Source organism: Ovis canadensis, chromosome 3 (genome assembly GCF_042477335.2).
Source record: "Ovis canadensis isolate MfBH-ARS-UI-01 breed Bighorn chromosome 3, ARS-UI_OviCan_v2, whole genome shotgun sequence".
Lineage (NCBI taxonomy): Eukaryota > Metazoa > Chordata > Mammalia > Artiodactyla > Bovidae > Ovis > Ovis canadensis.
Window position 1 is genome coordinate 231,254,248 of NC_091247.1, and position 15,489 is coordinate 231,269,736.

The window sequence follows — 15,489 nt, forward strand, 5'->3', positions numbered from 1 at the left end:
CTGGGTGCAGAAGATCCCCTGGAGAAGGGCACGGCAGCCCACTCCAGTATCCTTGCCTGGAGAACCCCATGGGCAGAGGAGCCTGGAGGCCTGCAGTCCGTGCGGCTGCATAGAGCAGGGCACGACTGAGCGACTGACAGTTCACTCTAACTTCTCTGCTCAGCATGCCTCGTCTCTCCTCAACTTTCTTTTCACTTCCGTCTTTTCCCTCCATGTTTTGAACGTATATAGTTAAACATATAAAACATATAAATATGTAAAAGAACTGTGTTATGATCCTGTGCGCTGATTCTGTCCCAGGGTTGGTTGGTTGGTTGGTTGGTTGGTTGTCTTCCTTTTGCACCTTTTATTTTGTATTGGAGTTTAGCTGATCAGCGGTGCTGTGATAGCTCCAGGTGAACATCGAAGGGACTCAGCCACGCGTATACATGGATCCATTCTGCCCCAGACTCCCCTCCCGTCCTGGGCCTCGAGCAGAGTCCCTGCGCTCTACAGCAGGTCCTTGTTGGTTATCCAACTTACAGCAGTGTGTACAGGCCCCTCCCAAGCACTCTAACTATCCCTTCCCCCCATTCTTCCTGCTGGTAACCATAAGTTCCTTCTCTAAATCTGTCAGTCTCTTTCTGTTTTGTAAATAAGTTCATCTGTGTCCGTCCTTTTTAGATTCTGCATATAAGGGCTATTTCTCCTTCTCTGTCTGACTTACTCCCGGGGGTCATTTTTATTGTTCTGTGGATAGGTTTTTCTCCTGGTTACAGATTGTGGCTTCTGCTTATTTCTGTGCCTGGTCATCTTTGTTTGGATGCTAAACAAACATTCTGCATTCTACTTTGTTGGTACTTCTATTCCTGGAAGTAGCTTTGAACTTTGTTCTGGGATGCAGTTGGGTTAGCTGGGAGCGGTTGGGTACTTTCAGCCTTCTTTTATTGAAGCCTGGCTAGTCAGCTCCGTTGAAGCCTCGTTAGAGCAGAGTGGTTTTTACTTAGGGCTGTTCCCTTCTGAGTCCCGCACCCAGTGCCCCTGTATCTCAGGCCTTTCTGTTTAGGCTAGGAGGCCCGCAGCACCTCAGCCCTGTGTGAGCTCTGGGAATTGTTCTTTCCAACCCAGTGGCGCTCAGCAGGCGAACTTTCCCCCAAGAGACACTTTAGGTTGTCACGACTGAGCATGCCCACAGCCTCCAGTGGGTGGAGGCCAGAGATGCTACTCACTGCCGTGCCCTGCGCAGCTCAGCCCTGCTGCACAGGCCGGCCGCCCTGGTGTCAGCCGTGCAGAGGCTGAGGAGCCCCTCACCGCTCCCGCCCCACGCGTCTGTCCCGTCTGGCATAGCTTCTCACACTCATGTGCTCACGGGCCCCTGGGAAGCTCCGGATCACTGCACTGCACCTGTTCCCTGGCATTCAGCCTCCTGGGACCCGCAGCCCCACCCCCTCAGCACAGAGACGGCAAGGCTGCCTGGGCTTACTCTGTGCTGAGCCTGGCAGCTCTGTCTGGGTAGGAGCGGGGCGGTTGTGGGGCTCACTCAGATGGCTCCCTGTCTCAAGGCTGCCGCCCTGTACTTGCCGGTCACCAGCGTTTGAAGCCTGGCTAGTCAGCTCCGTTGGCTTCCTGACATGGATATGTGTGGAGTGTTGCTCTGCTTTCACTAACAGGCTGCCTTGTTTTCCAGCTTTTAAACATGTCAAACTACAAGGAGAAGTTTTCAACTTTGCTCTGGCTGGAGGAGATTCATGCCGAAATAGAACTGAAGGAGTATAATATGAGTGGGGTCACTTTGAAAAGAAACGGGGATCTGCTAGTTCTGGAGGTCCCAGGATTGGCTGAAAGTAGGCCTTCTCTGTATGCAGGTGGGTTGTTACGTGTCGCGTTTTCCTCGGTGGACTGGCAGACATTGAACACAGTCACGGAATAGAATGTTTTAACTGGCAGCGCTGTCGTCACACGAGCTGCCTTTGCTTTGGGTATCTCTCTCAGCACATTGACGTGATTTTAAGCCATTGACCCCATAATGTTTTTTCGCTTATTCCACTTCTTCAGAGTGTTTTGTTTTATAGTATAGCAGCAGCAAAGTTTATTGAGTTTGTAGTTTTATATGTGGTAATGTGTTTTTTAACTAGGTGATAAACTGATTTTAAAAACCCAAGAGTACAATGGACACGTGATTGAATACATCGGCTACGTGATTGAGGTGAGAGGCCGCTGTTAGTCAGTCCATGTGGGGCCGGCCCAGCAGACCACTCACAGAGGTGACCCACCTGCCTCGGGGATGGAGGAGCAGGTCCCCTGGGTGTTGACGGCATTTTAGAAAATCAGGGATCAAGTGAATATTTAAATAAGTGTGATGCATAAAGAGAATTTTGTAACTGAAGAAATCCTATCACTTTCAGCCATGAACAGCATGCTCACCTGTTATCACGTGGATGTCAGGGTATCACATGGGTATCACATGGAAGGGTTGCATTTACTCAGATTTGAGTGTTCTGAATGTGTCCCAGAGGGTAGACTGGTCATGCCCCTAGGGGCCATTCTGTGGACTAAGCCCTCTGCAGAAGCAGGGCCAGAGATGTCAGGGGTGAGACCCCCCCGGCCCTGCCCCTGGGCTGGTTGGGGGAACGACCAGCACCACGAGCTGGAGAGCCCAGAGCTGAAGCTGCAAGCGCCGCCTCAGGGTGTGAGGGCGCCCCTGCTGACCCTCCTGCAGGACTGTCCATGGAGCCGCTGCTCCTGAGCGCTGGGCTGCCAGGTGAAGCTAGGGCTGTCTCGGGTCTCAGTCCATTGCTTCGCTCAGTTCTCTGGAACTCCTTGGCCGGCACCGTGGCCTGGGTACCTTGAAGGCACCGAGGCCCTCGAGAGCCCCCAGATGGTGTGGCAGGTGGCATGGTGCTTCTGGGAACCTCCTTGGACTGCGCTGGCACTGGCCTCCCCCGGCTGCCGCCTCAAGAGGGCCTGCCCGTCCGGGGGAGCACGCGGAGCACTTCGTCTTCTCCCTGACTCTAGCTCTGTAAGCCCACCCTGTTGTGTCCCCTCGTGCTCTCCTGCGCTTGCTTGTCTTGGTCTCCCAGATTTGTTCATGGTTTTGAAGTTTCCGTAAACGGCAGCATCAGTGCATGATGCCCTGGGGGCCTCGATCTGTTGACGACTGTGCAGGTCGACCCTCGCTGTTTGTGGCTTGATTCCTTGTCTGCTTGGTGGTCTTTGGTTACAGATTTATTTTCATTTGTCTTAACCTGTGGGGAAACTAGGGACCTGTGCCTGCGTTTGCTTCTGCCAAGAGCAGGGGCAGAGTTGGCCTCATGTCACAGCCCCCAGCTCTTGGGAGAGACCCCACTGCCCGCTGCTTCTGTCCTCTCAGCTCCTCCTCAGCTCGGGATTTTCCATCCTGCTCATCTCGGATTGTTATGTAGGATCTAGCTTTGGCTGGAGGGTCCCTGAATGGTTCCTTGTCCTGCTGGAAGGGGGTTTTGGAATGTTGTCCATGAGGCATTTTTGTGGTCAGCACACGCTGCTGTTAGTGGTCACCCACTGTCTGCTTTGGAGGTGGCAGCCTGCCCCCAGCATGCGCTGTCTGAGCCCCGAGGAGAGTACGGAGGGGGAGGAGGCGGCAGCTGTGCTCGTGCGGCTGGGGGGGCAGCAGCATGCTGAAGCAGTCTTTCCAATATTTTTGCACACATTTCAGATACCAGATTTTAGCTCTGATCTACAGGATGGATTTTGATGATGAGTTGTGACTATGAGTAGAGGATTGTCTAAAGCAAACATAAAGATGAGGAGTAAAATATTTTTCTTTTTAGATACATGAAGAAGATGTAACTCTTAAACTTAATCCAGAATTTGAACAAGCGTATAACTCTGAACCTATGGATGTGGAATTTACATACAACAGGTAATGCTTCAGGGACTCTCCCTGCTGGGTGGGGGGCTTCTCCCCTTCGCTCGACCCCTTGACGCCTCCGTGCGGTATGGGTGCTGCAGGTGGTGCTCCCGCCCGTCTGTATGGTCACAGCTTGGTCAGCGCACGTTTGTAACAGACCGAGCTGCAAACATTTGCACATCCGTTCCTTCTTGGACCTGAAGGGAGAATCCGCACTCTCGGTCACCACCGCCGCTGCTCCCTCTCAGCCCTCATCAACGTGTCACAAGCCACCTCTTCCCTTCCTCCACCAAGCCCCCCACTGTTAGCTGGGATTTTGTGTTTCTCTTCGCTTTTTAAAAGAATAGTCTGTATCTGTGCACATGCGCACGCACACAGCAAAGTGTGTGTGTTGCCTGTAGCTGCTCTGCACTCGCAGCCTGTGGCCTCTGGAGCTGTGTGTGCACTAACGTGAGCTTCACACGCCAGGTTTTTGGCATGCTCGTGCCCCCGTGTGCTCTGCCCCGTCTGTGTGCCAGTTGCGCTGCTGTGGATGCCCACTCTCTCCTCGTGCACACACACTCCCCCAGGTTTCCTTGGCTGCACACTTAGGATGGGGGTCACAGTTGGGGGCTGTTCATGTTCCAGTGCTACACGTGCTGGGAGAAGCGACCCCCAAGGTCACCCTCCTGAAACCTGGTTTTGGGAAACATCTGAATTGGTGCCAGCCCTGTAGGTGTCTGCTGTTTCCTCTGTGGTCGTGAGGTATGTTTCTCTGATGATGTCTGAGGTTAGGGATCTCCCTGTTTGTTGGCCGTAAGGTTCTTTCATCTGTTAAACGCTTGCTCATGTCTTTTATTGAGTAATTTGATTTCTATTATTTGTAGGAGTTCTCTCTGTATTTTTTGTATAGACCTTCTTAGATTTGTGCATTACGGATAACTTCTGAGTTTGTTACTTGATTTTTCACCTCTTAAAGTATCTTTTGAGTAGCAAGAGGTGGTAGTTTTTATAGTGGAATGTACCCGAGCTTTTGTACATGAGTGCTTCTCATGTCTGGTCTTCCCTGGTGGCTCAGTTGTAAAGAGTCTGCCCACAAATGGAGAAGATGCAGGTTCGATCTTTGGGTCGGGAAGATCCCCTGGAGAAGGGAATGGCAACCCACTCCAGTATTGTTGCCTGGGAGATTTCATGGACACAGAAGCCTGGCAGGCTGCAGTCCACGGGGTCACAGAGTCAGACAAGACTGTGCGACTGAGCATGCTTGCATGCTTTTCACATCTGATGTAAGAGCTCTTGGTGTTTGGAATGCAGCCAGATAGAAACGTCTTGAGGCTGAATGGATGGTGCAGGTGTGGAGTCGGCCTCTTGAGGGGTGTTTGCCTATGAAAGCAGAACGGACAGGACAAACAGGCCAGTGAGTGAGGAGGCGCCCGAGGCACCCGGTCCTCCCTTGTTTGTGTGCTGACCAGGAGCACAAGAGACTCGTGGGGACGCGGCTTTGGACGCGGTCTGGAGGCCATGGTCCCTGGGGCAGGGGCACATCCTCCTTGGTGCTGAGCTGGTACAGCGGGCGGAGTGCTGGTGAATGGGGGTGTCTGAGGGCTTGTTGCTCTGACACAGGAGGTGGGATGCTCACAGAGGAAGGAGAGGATGTGGATCTGAGTGGGGGGCAGGCTGGGGGGCAGAGGCAACATAGCTGCAGCTGGTGTAGGAGGAAGCCGACTGGCGGACACAGACGGGAGGGTGAGTGGGAGTGCTGTCGGATCTGAGCCCAGGAGAGAGAGGGAGCAGGAAGAGGCTCAGGACCCTGGGCGGCTTCTTGACTCAGCATCGTCCAGGTGGGGCGCGAAGTGGGCCGGGCGGCCACCATAAGTGAGTGAGAAAGCCTGGGGGCACTTCTCCGCACAGAGGTTCTGCTCGCGCCAGATAAGTTTTGTTTCCTTTTTTTTGTTGTTCTTTTTTCCCCCTTTTTTATTCTTTTATCTATTTTCTTTTTTCTTTTTTTTTTAATTTTTTTTTTAAATTTTAAAATCTTTAATTCTTACATGTGTTCCCAAATATGAACCCCCCTCCCACCTCCCTCCCTGTAACATCTCTCTGGGTCATCCCCATGCACCAGCCCCAAACATGCTGTATCCTGCGTCAGACATAGACTGGCAATTCAATTCTTACATGATAGTATACATGTTAGAATGCCATTCTCCCAAATCATCCCACCCTCTCGCTCTCCCTCTGAGTCCAAAAGTCCGTTATACACATCTGTGTCTTTTTTCCTGTCTTGCATACAGGGTCGTCATTGCCATCTTTCTAAATTCCATATATATGTGTTAGTATACTGTATTGGTGTTTTTCTTTCTGGCTTACGTCACTGTGTATAATCGGCTCCAGTTTCATCCATCTCATCAGAACTGATTCAAATGAATTCTTTTTAACGGCTGAGTAATACTCCATTGTGTATATGTACCACAGCTTTCTTATCCATTCATCTGCTGATGGACATCTAGGTTGTTTCCATGTCCTGGCTATTATAAACAGTGCTGCGATGAACATTGGGGTACATGTGTCTCTTTCAATTCTGGTTTCCTCGGTGTGTATGCCCAGCAGTGGGATTGCTGGGTCATAAGGTAGTTCTATTTGCAATTTTTTAAGGAATCTCCACACTGTTCTCCATAGTGGCTGTACTAGTTTGCATTCCCACCAACAGTGTAGGAGGGTTCCCTTTTCTCCACACCCTCTCCAGCATTTATTGCTTGCAGATTTTTGGATCGCAGCCATTCTGACTGGTGTGAAGTGGTACCTCATTGTGGTTTTGATTTGCATTTCTCTGATAATGAGTGATGTTGAGCATCTTTTCATGTGTTTGTTAGCCATCCGTATGTCTTCTTTGGAGAAATGTCTATTTAGTTCTTTGGCCCATTTTTTGATTGGGTCGTTTATTTTTCTGGAATTGAGCTGCATAAGTTGCTTGTATATTTTTGAGATTAGTTGTTTGTCAGTTGCTTCATTTGCTATTATTTTCTCCCATTCAGAAGGCTGTCTTTTCACCTTGCTTATATTTTCCTTTGTTGTGCAGAAGCTTTTAATTTTAATTAGATCCCATTTGTTTATTTTTGCTTTTATTTCCAGAATTCTGGGAGGTGGATCATAGTATCTATTTTCTTTTGGTTTATTTCTTTTTTTTCTCCCAGATAATTTTTTGATGGTTTACATTAAGTTACTGCCCCAAAGAAGAGCAGTGTCAAAGAATGTTCAAACTGCTGTACAGTTGCACTCATTTCACAAAATCCTTCAGTCTAGGCTTCAGCAGTACAGGAACCGACAACTTCCAAGATGTACAAGCTGGGTTTCAGAGAGGCAGAGGAAACAGAGATCAAATTGCAGATATTTGTTGGACCCTGGAGAAAGCAAGGGAGTTGAAGAAAAACATCTGTTTCTTTGACTACACTAAAACCTTTGACTCTGTGGATTATAACAAACTGTGGAATATTCCCAAAGAGACAGGAATACCAGACCACCTTACCTGTCTCCTGAAAAACCTCTGTGCAGGTCAAAAAGCAACAAATAGAACCAGACGTGAAACAATGGACTAGTTCAAACTTGAGAAAGGAGTACGTGAAGGCTATATATTGTCACCCTGCTTGTCTAACGTGTATAAAGAGCACGTCATGCGAAATGCAGAACTGGAAGAAGCACAAGCTGGAATCGAGATTGCCTGCAGAGATACCAACAGCCTAGATATGCAGATGATAGCACTCTGATGGCCGAGAATAAAGAGGAACTAAAGAGCCTCTTGATGAGTGTGAACGAGGAGAGTGAAAAAACTGGCTTAAAACTCAACATTTAAAAAACTAAGATTGTGGCATCCTGTCCCATCACTTCATGGCAAGTTGAGTTCAGCTCAGTCGCTCATTCGTGTCTGACTCTTTGCGACCCCATGGACCGCAGCACGCCAGGCCTCCCTGTCCATCACCAACTCCCAGAGCTTGCTCAAACTCATGTCCATGGAGTCAGTGATGCCATCCAACCATCTCATCCTCTGTCGTCCCCTTCTCCTCCTGCCTTCACTCTTTCCCAGCATCAGGGTCTTTTCCAGTGAGTCAGTTCTTCGCATCAGGTGGCCAAAGTACTGGAGCTTCTGCTTCAACATCAGTCCTTCCAATGAATATTCAGGACTGATTTCCTTTGGGATTCACTGGTTTGATCTCCTTGCAGTCCAAGAGACTCTCAAGAATCTTCTCCAACACACAGTTCAAAAGCATTAATTCTTTGGTGCTCAGCTTTCTTTATAGTCCAACTCTCACATCCATACATGACCACTGGAAAAACCATAGCTTTGACTAGATGGACTTGTCGGCAGAGTTAGCATCTCTGCTTTTTAATATGCTGTCTATGTTGGTCTTAACTCTCCTTCCAGGAGTAAGCATCTTTTAATTTCATGGCTGCAATCACCATCTGTAGTGATTTTTGAGCCCCCCAAAATAAAGTCTGTCACTGTTTGCATTGTTTTACCATCTATTTGCCATGAAGTGATGCCATGATCTTAGTTTTCTGAGTGCTGAGTTTTAAGCCAACTTCTTCACTCTCTTTCACTTTCATCAAGAGGCTCTTCAGTTCCTCTTTGCTTTCTGCCATAAGGGTAGTGTCATCTGTATATCTGAGGTTATTGATATTTCTCCCGGCAATCTTGATTCCAGCTTGGGTTTCATCGAGCCCAGCATTTCTCATGATGTACTCTGCAGGTAAGTTAAACAAGCAAAGTGACAATATACAGCCTTGACGTACTCCTTTCCCTATTTTGAACCAGTCTGTTGTTCCATGTCCAGTTCTAAGTGTTGCTTCTTAACCTGCATACAGGTTTCTCAGGAGGCAGGTAAGGTCCAGAAAGAATGAAGAGATGGAGCCAGAGCAAAAACAAAGCCCAGTTTGGGATGTGACTGGTGATGGAAGTAAAGTCTGATGCTCTAAAGAAAAGTATTGCATAGGAACCTGGAATGTTAGATCCATGAATCAAGGGAAATTGGAAGTGGTCAAACAGGAGATGGCAAAAGTGAACATTGACATTTTAGGAATCAGTGAACTAAAAAGGACTGGAATGGGCTAATTTAATTCAGATGACCATTATATCTACTACCGTGGGCAAGAATCCCTTAGAAGAAATGGAGTAGCCCTCATAGTCAACAAAAGAGTCTGAAATGCAGTACTTGGGTGCAATCTCAAAAATGACAGAAGGATCTGTGTTCATCTCCAAGGCAAACCATTCAGTATCACAGTAATCCAAGCCTATGCCCCGACCACTAATGCTGAAGAAGCTGAACTTGAACAGTTCTGTGAAGACCTACAAGACTTTCTAGGACTAACACCCCCCAAAAAACGTGCTTTTCATCATAGGGGACTGGAATGCAAAAGTAGGAAGTCAAGAGATACTTGGAGTAACAGGCAAGTTTGGCCTTGGAGTACAAAATGAAGCAGGGCAAAGGCTAACAGAGTTTTGCCAAGAGAATGCACTGGTCATAGCAAACACCCTTTTTCAGTAACACGAGAGAAGCCTCTACGCATGGACATCACCAGATGATCAATACCGAAATCAGATTGATTATATTCTTTGCAGCCAAAGATGGAGAAACTCTGTATAGTCAGCAAAAACAAGACCGGGAGCTGACTGTGGCTCAGATCATGAATTCCTTATTGCTGACTTCAGACTGAAATTGAGAAAAGTAGGGGAAACCACTAGAACATTTAGGTATGACCTAAATCAAATCCCTTATGATTATACACTGGAGGTGAGAAATACATTCAAGGAATTAGATCTAATAGAGTGCCTGAAGAACTAGGGATGGAGGTTCATGACGTTGTACAGGAGGCAGGGATCAAGACCATCCCCAAGAAAAAGAAATGCAGAAAGGCAAAGTGGTTGTCTGAGGAGGCCTTACAAACAGCTGTGAAAAGAAGAGAAGCTAAAGGCAAAAGAAAAAAGGAAAGATATACCCATTTGAATGCAGAGTTCCAAAGAATAGCAAGGAGAGATACGAAAGCCTTCCTCAGTGATCACTGCACAGAAATACAGGAAAACAATAGAATGGGAAAGACTAGAGATCTCTTCAAGAAAATTAGAGATACCAAGGGAACATTTCATGCAAAGATGGGCTCAATAAAGGACAGAAATGGTAGGGACCTAACAGAAGCAGAAGATATTAAGAAGAGGTGGCAAGAATACACCCAAGAACTATACAAAAAAGATCTTCATGACCCAGGTAACTACGATGGTGTGATCACTCACCTAGAGCCAGACATCCTGGAATGTGATGTCAATGGGCCTTAGAAAGCATCACTACGAACAAAGCTAGTGGAGGTGATAGAATTCCAGTTGAGCTATTTCAGATCCTAAAAGATGATGCTGTGAAAGTGCTGCACTCAATATGCCAGCAAATTTGGAAAACCCAGCAGTGGCCACAGGACTGGAAGAGGTCAGTTTTCATTCCAATCCCAAAGAAAGGCAATGCCAAAGAATGTTCTAACTATTGCACAATTGCACTCATCTCACGTGCAAGCAAAGAAATGCTCAAAATTCTCCAAGTGAGGTTTCAATGGTACATGAACTGAGAAATTCCAGATATTCAAGCTGAATTTAGAAAAGGCAGAGGAACCAGAGATCAAATTCCCGACATCCGTTGGATTATGGAAAAAGCAAGTGAGTTCCAGAAAAGCATCTACTTCTGCTTTATTTACTACTCGAAAGCCTTTGACTGTGTGGATCGCAACAAACTGTGGAAAATTCTGAAAGAGATGCGAATACCAGACCACCTTTCCTGTCTCCTAAGAAATCTGAATGCAGGTCAGGAAGCAACAGTTAGAACTGGACATGGAACTGCCGGGGTCCAGCCCCGGTGGATCCAGGGTCATTTGAAGGGGAGACAGAGTAGGCGTCCTAGGAAAAAACGTATTTGATTACAGATATAGAGAGAGATTAGAAATGGATAGTGTAGTAGGAAATATTAGTGGAGAAAAAGAGGCTGAATAACTTGATTTACGTGGAATACCAGTCACCACCTACGTAGGCCACAGGCGTCTTTCCTTTCTCCCGAAGGAGAGGAGGCACTGAGGCCTCCCTGGTCTGATCTTAGAAGCCCAGGCAAAATTAGCAGGATTGTTGAGTACCCATGTGCTGCTGCTGCTGCTGCTGCTGCTGCTGCTAAGTCACTTCAGTCGTGTCCGACTCTGTGTGACCCCATAGATGGAAGCCCACCAGGCTCCCCCATCCCTGGGATTCTCCAGGCAAGAACACTGGAGTGGGTTGCCATTTCCTTCTCCAATGTATGAAAGTGAAAAGTGAAAGTGAAGTCGCTCAGTCGTGTCCGACTCTTAGCGACCCCGTGGACTGCAGCCTACCAGGCTCCTCCATCTATGGGATTTTCCAGGCAAGAGTACTGGAGTGGGGTGCCATTGTACCAGATGGGAATTCAGCCAGAAGGGGAAAGAATGACACGGGAGAATCAGTCTTTGCAGAAACTGATCCCATTTCTTTATTTTTCAGGTTTGCTTATATACTTTTTGTTATACATAGGGATGACTACAGAGTCACGTGGGGGTCAGCAGACCTGACCCTTGTCACAATCAGGTGCTTCATATAAAATTATACAAAGGTCTTATGGGTTTTACATCATCTTCTGGCCATGAGGCCTGCTGACATTTTATGGCCCTTTCTGATAACGGTCAGTCAACCAGAAAACTTATTTTTTCCAGGGGTGATTTTTTTCTTAAACCAAGCGTCACCCTCCAAGTAAAGTTGCATTCCTATAGGGTGAGGGTGTAGTGGGTTACAATCAAGAAAGGAATTTACTCAGTCTAAAGTTTAACATGATTAATCTTAAAGGTTAATACTTATTTCTCCTATATGCTAGTTATATTCATTATAAGGGCAAGGAATATGGAGATTTAGCAGCAAATATTGGCTCAACAAATGAAAACCCTTCACCAGTATTCCCCTTAAGATCTATTTAATCTTAAGATAGTGATAAAGTTACATTTTTACATAGCAAGGACACAGTGATTTATGATAAAGTACAGTGATCTATAACAAAAGAGAAAATTCATTAACTCAAAAAGTCTAGTATTGCTAACATCAAAAACTACTATATTTCCTTTTCTATATTCCAAATACATTGATTAATATATTCCCAGGTGGCTAACGATATGGAGGCCTGACGGCAATCATTGATTCAACAATGAGAAAAGCCCTATGCTAATTAAGACTTTAAAAATACTCCAAACTCTGTGCTGATTATGGTTGAGAGGTAGTAAACAATCATGTGCTTGGCAGGAGTATGGATAATCCTGTCACACAAGCTAGTTTGCCAGCAGAGAGGTTTGACCTGAGACACCCTTGTCACACCCAGGGCAGGGAATTAGCAGTAATTATTGGCACAGTAAATGAACAACCCTTCACCAATATAATTCCTAATCAACCCACTATAGTATACTAATAATTTTCTAACTTTTCAAAAGAGTCTGTATATAGAAAGTTTAAAGCATCTCGTGCCTCTCATGGTTGGGAGGCTGTAAACAATCACATGCAGCCGGACGAACCCGCTCAGGCAGGCTAGAGAAACTTCAGAGGAGTTTGTAAGTTGAAACACTCTTGTCATGCCCAGGAATTTTTATTAACTGGAGCTGCAAGGTAACTCCTTCTCCGAGAGAAATGGTGATGGGGGAGAGCCCCCCGTCAAGTCAGAGGAGTAGGCGAGAGCATAAGTGAAGTAGGCAGTCTGGTTTCGGGGGCAGATGCTCGGGAACGGGGTTTCCTGAGGCTCGATCCCGCCTTTGCGTATGCCGAAGCCTCCTTCCTCACGCACGACCTTTGCCATGGGCGGAGTTCTCACAGACTGGTTACAAATAGGAAAAGGAGTACGTCAAAGCTGAATCTTGTCACCCTGCTTATTTAACTTATATGCTGAGTACATCATGAGAAACACTGGACTGGATGAAGCACAATCTGGAATCAAGATTGCCAGGAGAAATATCAATAATCTCAGATACGCAGATCACGCTTCCCTTAAGGCAGAAAGCAAAGAGGAACTGAAGAGCCTCTTGATGAAAGTAAAAGAGGAGAGTGAAAAAGTTGGCTTCAATCTCACATTCAGAAAACGATGATCATGGCATCCGGTCCCATCACTTCATGCCAGATTGATGGGGAAACAGTGGAAACAGTAACAGATTTTAGGACAGGGAAGCCTGGCGTGCTGCAGTCCATGGGTTTTCAAGGAGTTGGGCATAACTTAGCAACTGAACAACAGCAACAAATTAAGTTACTCAAAATCAGATCATTCCACACTTGAGAAAGTCTGTATTTCCTACTTGTTTTGAAAAATGAGAATGGACAACACAGCAGTGCAGCAGGTGAGACAGAACCAGGAGGCCAGGCCTCCTGGTGCACAGATGGCCCCCCTACACTCCTTTGCAAGCATTTTTCCTCCTTAAAAAAGTAGGTTTACTGAGAGACAGTGGTCATAAAATGCTTTTCCTGTTTGAAGTGTACAGTTTCACGATTTTGACGTTTGCACACCCGTTGGGTCCATCTTGCAGTGAAGACCCCGGTGGGTCTGGCTCCACAGGTGTTTCCTGGTGCCCTGTTGTGCCTTGTCTGTGCCCCAGTGCCCAGTCTCCAGAGGCTCGTTTTCATTTCATAGAATTTACGTTAATTGGAAACGTACAGGACCTACTCTCTTTTTGCCTGGCATCTTTCACTCAGCTGATTATCTGGAGATTCAGCCTTACTTTTGCATGAATTCATCCCTTTTTATGAGTAATATTCCCTTATAAGATCACACCCTAGCTCACTAATCCAGGCGCCTGTGGTTGGACGCTGGCTTGTTTGCTGATCGTGGCCGTCACAGACGGAGCTGCTGTGAGCATCATGCCTGAGGGTCTGTGTGGACAGGCATTTTCCCCTCTCTTGGGTAAGCGCCTGGCAGTGCCACAGCTGTGTACAGCGGCGGGTGTACACTGGGCATCCAGAGACACTGCCAGGCCCTCCTCCAGTGGCTGCACTGCCTGTGTGCCCACCAGCATGTGTGAGGCTCCACTTGCCCCAGAAGCTCGCAGCCCCTGGATGGTTGGTCTTGCTGCTGCTCGTGGTGGTGTGAGCTGTGCAGCTCCTGTGGTCTCAGCGGTCCTTGCTCTGATGACCAACACTTGCTGGCGTCACTTGGTCTTGGTGAGAGTGCCTGCTCCTGTCTGTGGGTCATAGCCTCCATCATTTGCTTTATTTCTGTTCATCTGGAGAATTGTTCACACATTCTTAGTGCAAGCCCTTCATGAGGTGTGTTTTTGGAAGTGTTTGCTCAGACTGCGGCTTGTGTTCTCATTGTTTTTAGCAGTGCCTTTTGAATAGCAGAAATTCTAAATTTTGATGATGTTCAGTGTACCAGTTTTTCTTATGAGGCAATACTTTCGGTGACACGTTTAAGAAGTCTGCCAAACTCAAGGTCGTAAGGGTTTTCTCCTGTTTTCTTCTATAATAGAAATTTTACAGCTTGAAGTTTTGTATTTATGATCTATTTCATTTTTATGGATGATGCAAGGTATAGGTTGACCAGGGGCAGAGGGCGTCCAGCTATCCCAGCACCGTTTGTTGAAAAGACAGACTGTCCTTTGTCCAGTGAGTGACCTTTTCACCTCTTTGAAAGCCAGTTGGCCTGTGCCTGTGGATCTGCTCCTGAGCTCTCTGTTCTGCTCCACGGATGCACGTGTCTGTCTCGCAGCCACACCACAGAGTCTCTTCCTGATGCCCTCGTGGCGGGTCAGAGAGTCGAGGGGACAGCCCCCAGTGAGTCCTTCTTGTGCAGAAGGGCGCTGTCCTACATGTTGGCATTCCCTGGGGATTTTAGATTCAGCCTGTCCGTTTCTGCAGAGAGCCTGTTGAGACTCAGGTCAGGATGGCGTGATGGGCCCTTTCGGCCCACTTCAGGGGCAGCAGGCATCTCGCTTCACTTGGAGCAGGGTTGGTCTACAGGACTGAGTTAGTCTCCAGGGCCCAGCAGACTGGCTGAGTCGTACACTTCGTCAGGTCCCCTCCCATTCCCGCTTGTCGCGTGCCCTTTCGGCCTCAGCCCCTTGCTCACACCCGCTGCTTCCTGCCTGTTGAAGCCTTCTGTTTGAGCAGCTCCCCATGCTCCTTTGTGTCTGCGGTTTGGACTGCCTGACTGCCTGATTGTGATCAGTTTTTGCTCTAATAAACTCTTAAAATTGTTAACATGCCTCAGTGTATCTTTTAACTGTTTTGAATAAATTTCATAAGAGTGAATCTTTACCACCAGTTACTTCCCTTTAAAAAAGTATTTTTACTTATTTTTGGCTGTGCTGGGCCTTTGCTGCTGAGCTCAGGCTTTCTCTGGTTGGGGTGCGTGGGGGCCGCTCTCTGGTTGGGGTGCTGCAGACGCCTCACTGCGGTGGCTTCTCCGTAGAGCACAGGCTCTAGGCTCAAGGGCTCAGTAGTTGTGCATGGACCTAGTTGCCCCACGGCAGGTGGGATCTTCCTGGGCCAGGGATCAAACCAGTGTCCCCTGCATTGCAAGGCAGACTCTTAACCACGGATCCACTTGGGAAGCTGAAAGTTACTAGACTGGTGCAAACATGACTGCAGT

The 15,489-nt window shown here is 47.5% G+C and overlaps 1 protein-coding gene across 1 annotated transcript in view; it reads left to right on the plus strand.

The window, feature by feature from the left end:
* The window catches only part of MOV10L1 (Mov10 like RNA helicase 1), a 62,559-nt gene that overhangs the window by 30,372 nt on the left and 16,698 nt on the right, over positions 1–15,489 (plus strand). The window contains exons 11-13 of the mRNA XM_069581808.1: positions 1,667–1,844; positions 2,115–2,185; positions 3,789–3,880. Coding sequence (XP_069437909.1) covers positions 1,667–1,844; positions 2,115–2,185; positions 3,789–3,880 — 341 coding nt within the window. The remainder of the gene's footprint in view (positions 1–1,666; positions 1,845–2,114; positions 2,186–3,788; positions 3,881–15,489) is intronic.